The 12,743-nt window shown below is 45.4% G+C and overlaps 1 protein-coding gene across 3 annotated transcripts in view; it reads left to right on the top strand.

The window, feature by feature from the left end:
- The window catches only part of ZNF385A (zinc finger protein 385A), a 169,445-nt gene that overhangs the window by 124,978 nt on the left and 31,724 nt on the right, over window positions 1–12,743 (top strand). For all 3 annotated transcript variants that reach the window (XM_084832285.1, XM_084832286.1, XM_084832287.1), the window contains exon 4: window positions 2,653–2,818. In XM_084832285.1, coding sequence (XP_084688411.1) covers window positions 2,653–2,818 — 166 coding nt within the window. The remainder of the gene's footprint in view (window positions 1–2,652; window positions 2,819–12,743) is intronic.

Here is a 12,743-nt window from a genome sequence, read left to right on the forward strand (position 1 = left end):
TGGCAGGTTGGGAGGGTGGTAATGGGCAGGAGATGAGTAATATCATTGAAGATCCATAGAGGAATGTTGCTCAGATCACATGCGTCTTAACTTAAGCTGGATTCAATGCATCATCAAGGTTTGGGCAAATGGAAGGGAATGTGTATGAGAAACTGGATCACTGGTGTATCTTTGTAGGATTGGATTTGGAGATAATCTCTAAACTATAGGATGCAAAGACCAGGCTGGCCATTGTCCAATGTCCTGCCCCAAGGCAAGATTTTCTATATCAAATTAACCCACATAACATCACAGATAAGACAACACAGACAAGAAGGTGCACTGCATCACGAACCCGCAGATTAACATATATGAACATTTGGAGCGGCCTTATACTGACTCAGACATCTGGTACATCTTGTCCAGTGCTGTCTTGACTGGCAGAGGCTTTCCAAGATCTTATGCAGAGATCTTTCCCACCCCTGTTATTGGAGACACCTGGGGATGTACCTAGGATGTTCTTCATCCATGCAATGTATGCTCTGTCCCTAAACCATGGCGTTCCAGAGATAGCTATAAATCAGCCGCCTTCAACCCAACACCCTCCAGATGATGTTTGGATTACAACACATCTGGAGGGCACCGCTGGTTGGGGAAGGCCAATACAGCTGATGTGAGCAGGTTAGCCAAGGCACTTGAGAAATAAAAAAGCAACACAAACAAATTGCTGTTCAGCTTTGACCTGAGAAACAATTTGGTTCCGAATCGGGACAGGTCAAATACATTCAAGATCCAAGTAGCTGGACACTGTGGCTCAGTGGCAGAGCACCTGCTTTGCATGCAGAAGGTCCCAGGTTCAATCCCCGGCATCTCCAGGTAGGGCTGGAAAAATTCCTGCCCCAAACCCTGGAGAGTTGCTGCCAGTCAGTGTGGGCAATACTGGGTAATACTTGACAGTACTGGTCTAGTCGGACTAATGTTCTGACCCATTATAAGGCAGCCTCCTATGTTCCTGTGTTCCACATAAGGCTGCAGTCCTACTTACCTGGAAGTAAAGCCCGTTGAAACCAATGAGACTTCTGACGAAACACATGTAGCTCTTCACATTGTTAAGGGGACAAAACTGGAAACAGGGAGCTACTTCTGCTCTGTGTTGCTTTCTCATGTCTTTCCGGCAATGCATCATACAGGGGTGAGGACCTTGTTGGACTGCAACTCCCTGACCATTGCCATGCCAGCTGGAGCTGATGGGAATTTAAATCCAGCAACTTCTGGAGGGCCGCAGGTTCTCCTCCCTGGTGCAGTCATGCCATGCATTTCCCTCTTGCCAATAGCCAATTATGTGAGGCGGGCAGTGGGGAAATGGACGAGATGATGACATCATTGTTGTGCATTTTCTTATTCTGTACTGGAAAGAAAGGGCGGGGGGAGATACTGAGCTGAGCCAGCTCTGTATTTCTTGCAGTATTCCACCCTAATTGTACAGGATGGGACAAAAAGCACATGAGATTGTCAAAGTTGAGGGATTAGGGATGAGTGATCGCTTAACTTCCCCTTGATTAGCCTCTCTTAATTGCCCCAATGTCAATTTCTGTTTCTGGGGAAGGGCAGGAGGCTTTGATGACTGATTTCCCTTCTCTTTTTTTCTTTTTCTTTTCATAATCTTTCAATGAAAGATTATGTTGTGACATTTTGCCAATTTAAAAAATGAGCTGTGTAGGAAATAATGCTGCCTAGGAAAGAAAAGTGCTATGTCGTTATAAAAAATGAAAAGAAAGAAATAATGAGAGGAAATCAGTAATTAAAACCTTCCCTCTCCTGAAGAGAAAGGGCAATTAAGAGAGGCTATTTAAGGGGCAATTAAGAGGCTATTTATCGCTAAACTCCCAGCTGCAATCAACAGGAAGCAATAAAACAGACAAAGGCAAACCTGGGAAGCCTTAATGATGCTTTGCTCGTTCAGGCTGGACATGGACAATCGTATTTTATCAGCAAAAAAAATTGCCACCAATCAGGTCTGGGAAAAACATGGGAGGTTTACAGTTCGCACCCTGGAATGCAATGGGCCAACAACATAATGTGGCTGTCTCATTAAAAGTGAGTGAGCGAAGGATGGCAGTTCCAAAAGAAAGCGGCTAGTGTGGAAGTACCTCTGGATATTTGTATGGCTTCCTAATGAAATCTTGGAGTGCATTTGTCCTGATGGCTATGTGCTACCTCCAGAACCAGCAGTGGGCCTATGTACACCAGTGCTGGGGAACATGGGTGGGAGGGTGCTGTTGTGCTCATGCTTGTGGGTTCCTGATCAGCAGCTGGTTGGCCACTGTGTGAACAGAATGCTGGACTAGATGGAACTTTGTCTGATCCAGCAGGGCTCTTCTTCTGTTCTTATTTAGCCATCCTGGATTAGCCTGGCATGAACTTGTAACATGCTCATGAAAAGCTATAAAGTTATAATAACACAGACCATCTGGATGCAGTTTCAGTCAACCAGCATTCTAACGATGTCGGTTTGGGAGTCGGGGTGGGGGGCTGTTGCTGCCTGCTGAGGATGAGAGGCACTGACAGATGCACAGAAAAAGCACTTATGTTGAGGGAACAGAACAGAGGCATGCAGGCGTAGGCCTCCGACTTGGTTTGCTCAGTCATTTACGTTCTGCCTCCTTTGCACAGAGCCAGGCTGAAGCGCACTACAAGGGGAACCGCCACGCCCGGCGAGTAAAGGGAATTGAGGCAGCCAGGACGCGGCAGAAGGAGTCAGGGGCTCGCGAGGGAGACAAGCCGGGCCCCGTGGGCAGCCCATCCTCCAGCACTGGGGAAAGTGATTCTGACCGCACAGGTACGGAGCTGCTCCTCGTCTTGTTCTGATCTTGCCCCAGAACATGAGGGCTTTCTGAAAACTGTGTGTGTGTGTATCTGTGTGTGAGGTACTCTGCCAGAGTTCCCCAATGCAGTGCCCTCTAGGTGTTTTGGACTGCAACTCCCATCAGCTCCATTAGCATGCGCCATGTCAGGGGTGATGGGAGTAGTAGTCCAAATCCTCCGAAGGGTGCCACATTGGGGGAAGCTGCTGTATTCCCAAAAGAAGTTGAACATGGCCTCGTGAACTCTCCATGGCTCCATTTGCACCGGAGCAACTCTCCAGAAAATTGTTGCTGAAGCTCGAGACTCTGCTTCCATGCCATGGCTCTGCCCTGGAAGGTATGAAACAAAAAGGAGGAGGAATGTCACTGAGCATGGGCAGAGAGCATTTTCCTTGTGCTGAGTCAGCTCAGCCCGGCCACATGTACTTCAGGGATTGAAGAGAGTGGTTTAAAACCCATTCCCAGCAGGAGAACATGTTGCTCTTCCCTCTGTTGCCAGAAAGGATTATGAACCCTTTGTCTCTCTGGGTGGGTGTGACAAGTGTTGATCAAGGCTAGGAAAGAAATATGGGGCTCTGGGCGTTGCCTGTATTCCACCTCAATTACAGGGTTCAGTAAGACATTAGCTGTATTCCGCATCAATTACAGGGTTGAGGGTGAAACCTTTGTGCTGCAGGTGGGGGAGGGGGGAGCTTGATCTTGCATCCTGTCTTTGACGTCTTGCCTGCCCTCCTGATGCTTGGAACCTGAGCTGGCTTGTTGGCGCTGGTGACGGCCCAGCAAGCGAGTAATTAAATCGCATCTAATTAAACATTGATGACGGCTCTGATGGCCGGTGGAAATGGAGCCGTTCGCTTGGGGGACTCTGCTTCCCAGCTGCAGAGAGAAGGAAGTTTCATGGCTTGCAAGGTAACTACTAACCTCCCCCCACCTCACTTCCACTCAGGTACACAACCTCTGACGTATTATGCTGCCACCTTCCTCCTCATGAGACTGCAGCCCAGTGTAATATCTAACCTGGGACTTTTGTGTGTTTTTTAAGGGAAAGAGGTAGAGGCAGGTGCAGAAGAATACAAATGAAATAAATAAATGGGGGTAATAGCTGTGTTAGCGCCTCTAGTAAATGGAAAGGTAGGGTACCAATGTAAGGCCACCTTGCACAGAATGGGAATGCTAAGGATAGGAGGAGGAGTGCCATACCAGCCAGAGGCTTTTTTTTAATGTCAGAAGCATCTCCACAGTTGAGATGAGATCATAGTGTCTCCCAAAAGCTGTCATACTGTGTTGTAGGTCTATACTTTAGCCAGGAGTGGGCAGAAGGTAGATCTCCAGATGTTTTGCACATCAACTCCCACCATTCCTGACCATTGGCCATGCTGGCAGGGGTTTATGGGAGTTGAAGTCCACCTGGAGATCCACCTTCTGTCCACCCCTGCCTTAACCTATGAAAAAGCAACAAACAGTCCTGCAGTACCTTAAAAGACTAACAAATTAATAGGCAAGAGTCTACTTGCATGAAGATGCTGGACATGCATGCACTTAGGAGGGGGAGAGGGTTAAATCCAACACTAGTCCTACTTAGAGTAGACTCATTGAAATGAATGGGGATTAAGTGAGTCAGATCACCTAAGTCCTAGTAATTTCAATGGGTCTTCTCTAAGTAGATCTAGCGTTGGATTTAACCCAGAGTCTGTTTTACAAGTAGCTGAGGAAAGAAGGGAAGCGAAAAGCAAGGGAGAAAGGGGAAGATATATCCAACTGAATGCAGAGTTCCCGAGAACAGCAAGGAGAGACAAGAAGGCCTTCTTAAATGAACAATGCAAAGAAATCGAAGAAAACAATAGAATGGGAAAGACTAGAGATCTCTTCAAGAAAATCGGAGATCTCAAGAGAACGTTTTGTGCAAAGACGGGCATGATAAAGGACAAAGAAGGCAGGGACCTAACAGAAGCAGATGAGATTAAGAAGAGGTGGAAAGAATACACAGAACTATACTGGAAAGATCTGAATGTCCCTGATAGCCATGATAGTGCGGTCACGGAACTTGAGCCGGACATCCTCGAGAGTGAAGTCAAGCGGGCCTTAGGAAGCATTACTAACAACAAAGCTAGTGGAGTTGACAGTATTCCAGCTGAGCTATTTAAGATCCTAAAAGATGATGCTGTTAAAGTGCTGCACTCAATATGCCAACAAATGTGGAACACTCAACAGTGGCCACAAGACTGGAAAAGGTCAGTTTACATTCCAATTCCAAAGAAAGGCAACGCCAAAGAGTGTTCAAACTACCATACAATTGCGCATATTTCACATGCCAGCAAGGTGATGCTCAAAATCCTACAAGCAAGGCTTCAGCAGTATGTGAACCGAGAACTATCGGAAGTACAAGCTGGGTTTCAAAGAGGCAGAGGAACTAGAGATCAAATCGCCAACATCCGCTGGATCATGGAGAAAGCAAGAGAATTCCAGAAAAATGTCTAATTCTGCTTCATTGACTACGCTAAAGCCTTTGATTGTGTGGATCACAACAAACTGTGGCAAATTCTGAAAGAGATGGGAGTACCAGACCACCTTACCTGTCTCCTGAGAAACCTGTACGAGGGTCAAGAAGCAACAGTAAGAACCAGACATGGAACAACCGATTGGTTCAAAATTGGGAAAGGAGTACGACAAGGCTGTATATTGTCGCCCTGCTTATTTAATTTATATGCAGAGTACATCATGAGAAACGCCGGGTTGGATGAATCACAGGTCGGAATTAAGATTGCTGGGAGAATTATCAACAACCTCAGATATGCAGACGATACCACCCTAATGGCAGAAAGCAAAGAGGATCTAAAGAGCCTCTTGTTGAGGGTGAAAGAGGAGAGTGCAAAAGCTGGTTTGAAACTCAACATTAAAAAAACTAAAATCATGGCATCTGTCCCCATCACTTCCTGGCATATAGAAGGGGAAGAAATGGAAGCAGTGACAGATTTTATTTTCTTGGGCTCCAAGATCACCGCAGATGGTGACTGTAGCCATGAACTTAAAAGACGCTTGCTCCTTGGGAGGAAAGCTATGGCACACCTAGACAGCATAAGAAGCAGAGACATCACCTTGCTGACAAAGGTTCGTATAATCAAAGCTATGGTTTTCCCAGTAGTAATGTATGGCTGTGAGAGCTGGACTATAAGGAAGGCTGAGCGCCGAAGAAGTGATGCTTTCGAACTGTGGTGCTGGAGAAGACTCTTACGAGTCCCCTGGACTGCAAGGAGGTCAAATCAGTCCATCCTAAAGGAAATCAACCCTGAGTGCTCATTGGAAGGACAGATACTGAAGCTGAAGCTGAAATATTTTGGCCACCTAATGCGAAGAGAAAACTCCCTGGAAAAGACCCTGATGCTGGGAAAGATTGAAAGCAAAAGGAGAAGGGGACGGCAGAGGATGAGATGGCTAGATAGCATCACCGATGCAATGAATATGGACTTCAGCACGCTCCGGGAGAGAGCGCAGGACAGGAAGGCCTGGCGTGCTATGGTCCATGGCGTCACGAAGAGTCGGACACGACTGAACAACAACTGTTTTACAAAGAGTTTAAAAGAACACATTCTGAGAACTGGAACAATACATAAGTCAACTAGCTGAAATTAAGATTCATCAAAAGTCAACAAGCTTGTAAATGTAGATGGGCACAGACACACCCAACCCTTTCAGGCTGATGTTTCATCTACCCAACACCGCATGTGAGATAATTACTGTTTTTAGCAACTTAGCCAAGGCAGGTCGGTATTCAAGCCAAAAGAAATGATGTCATATCTGTCCATGAGTGCTAGTTAGCAGCTTCACACACTCTCCACTGTTCCTTAATGGATGGGGTTGGTTTTGGGGTGACGATTCTGCCCAAAGTCAAAATTGGTCGATTCTTAAGTCTAATCTGCCATCTTCATAAATCTTGAATGCATGAAGAACCCAAATTAGATCCAATGAACTTTTAAAATGTTTGTAGTTCAAACTGAATTAATTTATTCTTTCCATCAACTGTCATGGAAGGCCGATTTAAAGGTTTGCCCTGGCATTCGGGGGTCTGTCTGTGTAGTAGCAGTGCAACAGAAACACGGCCTCATATCCTTGTATACTGGAATTTCTATAGGGATGTGAAAGCTCCTTTTATTTCCCGTGTTTTGTTTATATCCAGGAAGCTCTGTGATTTCTATATTTTTATGTTTATGGCAGATACTTAGTATCATGATCACTGAAAACAGCCAATTTCTTTGCCACAGCTATTTGAACATGGCCACAGATGCTAAGTGAGGTTGAGTCGTTTTGAGTCTGATCTTGTTACGTTTAATAATGTAATGTTTTAACAGAATGTGTATGCTTTAGTTGTGGCTTGGTTTTTTGGTGTCGCAATAGTTTGTTTTTTATGTTCTGTGGAAATAAAGAACTACTACTATTTAAATATTTTGTGCAGGCTGCATGGTGGTGGTGGTGGGTTTTTAGTAAATTTACAATAATGCAAGGTAGTCTGAGGGTTTTTAACCATTTTCTTTATTTTTTAAGCATTTCCTTCAAAGTCTTTGAGGGACTAGGGGCTTCTTCTCAAGGAACTTTTATCCTGCTCTTGAGATTGCGCACTCACGGAAGTTTGCAGGTCCTTTAAATGATGTCGTGAACCTCCAGGGCGTCTCCTGCACTAAATGACGCTTATTCCATTTTTAAATAGATTGTAGATAACGAAGTATCAAATTCTCCCTCTTGAGTTCCTTCCATGAAAAAGGAAAAACTGCAAGAAGAGCAGCTAGATCAATTAAACATATGGAAGACTCAGATAAGGGGGAAAAGGGGAAGGGGGGAAAGGAAGCACATATAAAGGGAATCTGTCGTGATCCTGTATTTAAAACGGAAGCAGAAACCCCGTTTTGAATGCGGGATTTGAGGCTGGTGCAGAGATGCTCTAAGAAGCACAGCTCCTGTGTGCTTTCCAGACAGGGCCAGAATTGTCTCTAGCAATGGAGCAATATGATCATGTAACATTTCCAGGGCCAATATGGAATAAATAAGATGGCTGTCCTGCTGGGCCTGTGAGGGCAGCCATTTTTCTTTCTCATACAGCTCCTGAAAACAACATTAGCTGATCACACAGCACCATTTCCGGGGACAATTCCAGTCCATTTTGAACGAGCGTGGCAGGAGCCACACCTTTTAGCATCTGCGAGAGGCTTTTACCTTTAAAGAATGTAATGAAGAAAAGGGTTAAAAAAGCAATCAGACCACTACATATTGCTGTGAGTTGAAATTCAGTACTACTTTTGGAATATTGCAATAAGGAAGAACTTTTGTCTGAACTTAAAAGGTGAGCAAATAAGAAATTATGACTGAGTCATTTTGCCTTCCCTTATTTAAGAATGCAAGGAAGAAGCGGTGTATAAAGGGCAGGGATGTGCATTGGATTTGGCTGAAGCCCAAGCTGAATCAGGCCCCTTTGGAATGTTTCTCGTGCCTCATGAGGTGAAATGGATTTCCCTCTGAAGTGATCACAACTGAAGCTGGACCTTGCATGAGGCTGCATTCACAATTTGGCTTTGGAAAGCCAGGCTTCTTCAAAATAGCTTCCTTTGCTTTCCTTTCTCTAAATGCTATTGTGGGGGCGATGGGGAGAAGGAAGGAGAGAGGAAGTGGGTTTGAATGAGGGTCAGGTCCACCTTCTAATCACAGGACATGTTTTACCAGGAGCTCGCCAATCCCTGTGGTTTGCAGGTGGGCAGGGATGGGACCGTGAAATGGACATTACTCCAAAGCTATCAGACTTCACTGTGAAAAAGCCTTAAACTAGTTTTCATTCATCATAACTCCCTGGTCCCTGCACCTATCCTTCTGAAACTTTGCAGGTTTCTCGGCTGGAGACACCTCTACAACGTGTGCCATTTTCATACAAACTGCCCCGAAAACCATGGAGGAGGGAAGGAGAAGTGAATCATTCACCCGCTGCCACTCCGGATTTGAGTATTCCCCCTCCACATAAACCACTGCATCTATCCTTCTGAAACTGCAGTTTTCTTACTTAGAGTCACGACTATGCTGTCTGCCATTTTTAGAAGAATAATCCACAAGGAACGTAGGAGGACAAGTGCATCTTTTCAGGATATCCTCAACATGTAAAGGCTGCTCTTGCACTTATTCATCTGAGCCTTAGCAGACTTGATCCCCTTAGAAGGGGGCGAGTATCCCTGCAAATGTCATCTAATTCTGCCAAGAAATTAAAACGCTATTGGCAGTTCCCTTAAAAAATATAAAGGTGCGTAGCACACAAACCACTGTCACTTGGCAGGCATAATCTCCTCTTAAGGGGCTACTATGCCTGCAGATTTCATCCACTTCTGAGATACAGAAACATTGTATAGCTGTTTTTTTATTTCCCATGATAGTCCATGGGAGGCCCAAAGCCTCAGATTTCCAAATCTCAACTTGGGTTCTGCATCCATGTCAAAGTAGATGGCCTCTGAATCAAGCTGGGCAGAATCAGGCCATTTTCACAAGCACCAAATCAGGGTCCCAGTTGAATCTTGTTCTCAGTGTGCCAAGCTGGGTTTAAAACAAAAAGTATTTCAACATCTACATTGTGTCTTTTAGCCTTTCAGAAAGAGGCTCAGTATTAGCCCAGAATCAGTTCTGAATGGCAGCAGCTAGGCCTAGAGTATTGAGCTGTTAATAATGATGACCGTGTCTTTGACCATGCACAGAAGGAGGGGGGTGTTAGGATAAACTTCCTAATGGTAGGAGCTTTTCAGTGGAGGAACAGGCTGCCTCAGGAACTCTCCTTGGCTGGAGGCATTTAAGCAGACGTTGGACAGCTGTCTTGTAAAAATGTAGTTGTGTCTTGCCCTGCAGTTTCTTCATTGAGCAGGGAGTTGGACTCAATGACTTCCAAAGTCCCTTCTGTGGTTCCACGAGAAAGCATCTCCGTGATCAACATGTAGTCAATATCAGCCTCCAGAAATCTGGAGCAAAACAAGCTAGTTGCCAAGTTAGAGGATGGCCCTTTTAAAAATGTGTCGTTAGTATGGTGGGAGATATGTGCATTACCTTGCATTCCTCCACATTCTTCCTTCTCTCTGTGGTTTTCCCAGTGGTTTACAAAAACACCTAAAACGGACACAAAATAAAAACAGATTATCAGAGCCACATGAAACAATTAAGACCAATCCATTTGCAGCAGCACTTCTGGCATCAGATGAGGGCCAGAAATGCCTGCCATAACTGGATGATTTTTGCCAAACTCCTAAACATCAAGTGAGTGAGGCCAGCAGGCCGCTTTGGGAAGCAAATTCCACGCAAAATGGAAAATCCTAACATTGATCGTCTTTGGATGCTTCAAGAAGTCTTTAAGGCTTTAAGGGCGCAATTCTATGGGGATAGTCAGCTGACTCTGAACTTGGAGGCATTGGACTATCCAGTGCAGGGCGGGCAGAGCATGGAGGGGATCTTCTCCTCCACGCTCTGGCTGCCCTGCATTTGCAGCCTGACGGCTGATTTTGGCTGTCTAGCCAGGGTGCCTCAGAGCAGGGGGGCAGGAGGCTGGATAGTGCATAGGAAGTGTCGTAAGAGCGCTTCTGCCATCTCCCCTCCCTGCCCCCAGGAACACTCCCTTTTCAGCTGCTCCACGCTGTTCTTCCAAGTGCGGAGCCAGGGATGAAGCATGCCGCCTATGAGGCAGCAGAGGAGGGTGCAGGGAGTCTTTTTTTGGGGAACCGAGCTCTGAGTGCTGGCTCCAAGCTCAGTTCCCAGAAAATGAAAAATCCTATGGCTGTCTAGACACTGTCTACTGGCCATAGGATTGCACCCAGAGAGAGAGAGAGAGATTTAAAATCAAAACTTTTAAAAGCTTGATTTTTTCTTAATTAAATGGCTGCATTTTGACTTTGGGTGCAATTCCATTTCACTTATGTAGCAGGGCTGGGGATTCAGACTCTGAGAATGGGTAAGGGTGACGAGACACGAGTGAGGATGACTCACCAAAGAAGGGTGTAACTTTCATCCTTGCCATGTGTCTCCTGGCTAGGCTTGGACTGATGGAGATGTTGTCACAGCAACACAGGCATGGCTCCAAAGCTCTTATTTGAGACTTTTCATACTCTGACCCAGAGAAGCCCAGGTGGTACTCCTGGTAAAGCCAATGCCTTGCAGATGTGTTGGACTACAGCTCCCAGCATGCTGGGGGTTGTAGTGCAACACATCTGCAGGGCACCAGGGGAAAGCTGCCATTGGAGATGGAGTATGTGTGTATTCTCTCTCTCTCTCACACACACACACACACACACACACACACGTCTTTTTTTTCGTAAACTGGCTTGGCTGGCCTGCTTTGGTTTGAACCTGACTTTTGCGCAACAAAATTTCCTGTGAAGCCTTTGACACAATCGCCTAGTCTCCCTGCCCCCACACTGTAACTAAACCTGCATATACTTCCTCTTTTTGCCCCTGCATCCCTTTCCACCATTGTCTCACTGGTATCATTTCTAGAGTGTAAGCCCCTTGGGGCAGAGGATCTGCCCTCTCATTTGGTATAGAACGATATGTACATGGGATGGTGCTATGGAAATCAAGTTTGCAGGATCGGTAGCTCCCTGTTAAATCTCAGTAAACCCTTCTTAGTATTGGAGAAGGCTCCTTTGATCCCACTCACATTAATTCTTTGTGTATATCAACTTCATCCTAGAAAGGATGAAAACCATACTCCATAGTAAAGGAAGTTTTGGGGTTATGGTGGGCATGAAGCATAGGCCTTCAGTTGCCCATGGCTAAGGTGGGCAACTGTTGGCCTTACAGGTGTTTTGCCCTGCAACTCCCATCATCCTTCACCATCGGCTATGCTGGCTAGGGCTGTTGGGAGTTGTAGGCCAAAACATCTGTAGGGCCACAAATTGCCCAACCTTGGCCTATGCTTTACAAAGAGCTCTTTGCTATAGAAAGAGAAGAAAAAGGGCTTAGCAGGAATTGGAAACCAATGTGGTCAAATAGGTAGAGGCTCAGTCTAGCTAAAGGTAGCTATGTGCCTTAAGTTAGCTGCCATCTTATGAAATCTTACCTGTAAGAAGCCACGCTGAAATTTGAAAGAGCCTAGGCCTGAGTACACAGGCAAAGCATTGCACTGCAAGTCCCGTCAATTGAAACCTAGTTAGTTGCAACTAGGGATGTATGGATAAAATCTGTAAAATCTGTTCTGTTTGTGTTTCGCAGATTCTCAGGCACCTTTCGTTCCATCATCCACTTGATGGAATCGGATTCTTTTTTACTTTCCAAATTTGTGCAAATGTGGGCTTGCGAAAATATGCAACCCCCCCCCCTGTGCATTTTCATGCTTTAGCCTATGGAGGAAATGTGCCTTTTCAGCTGTTTTTTTTTTTAAATTTTGCGTATTTGTCTATTATTACATTTGCGTAAAATTCCAAAAATTTGAAAAATGGTCCGCAAGTTCACAGAATCCACCTGACTGTGCCGGTTTGCTGCAGAATCTGTGGGTTGGATTTATAAAAATCCAAACTCATTTGATTCCATTGCAGATTTCTCTGACATCTCTAGTTGCAACTAACCGAAATCCCATTGCTTTCAATGGGACTCATGTTGCTTTCAACAAGACATAGTCACAATGACGTTTAGTTGGATTCAGGCCACAGTGTTAGGTTTGCCAGGTTCTTCAGTGGCCCAGATTCTGTGCCTTTTAACAGCAGCCTGTCACATAGAAATTAAGCGAGCAAACCTTTTCCCATTGCTCTATTTCTATGGCGGAAAAGCTTCACCTATTTAATTTCAAAGTGTGTGGCTGCTGTTAAAAAGCAGAGAACAATAAAAAGTTGGTCGTCCCCCCCCCCCCCCGCAGCTAGGCTCTCACCTGGTGAAGTTCAAGCCCATCCTCAGGTACAA

Source organism: Heloderma suspectum, chromosome 2 (assembly GCF_057233095.1).
Source record: "Heloderma suspectum isolate Gila_16-S chromosome 2, 16-S_ref, whole genome shotgun sequence".
NCBI lineage: Eukaryota > Metazoa > Chordata > Lepidosauria > Squamata > Helodermatidae > Heloderma > Heloderma suspectum.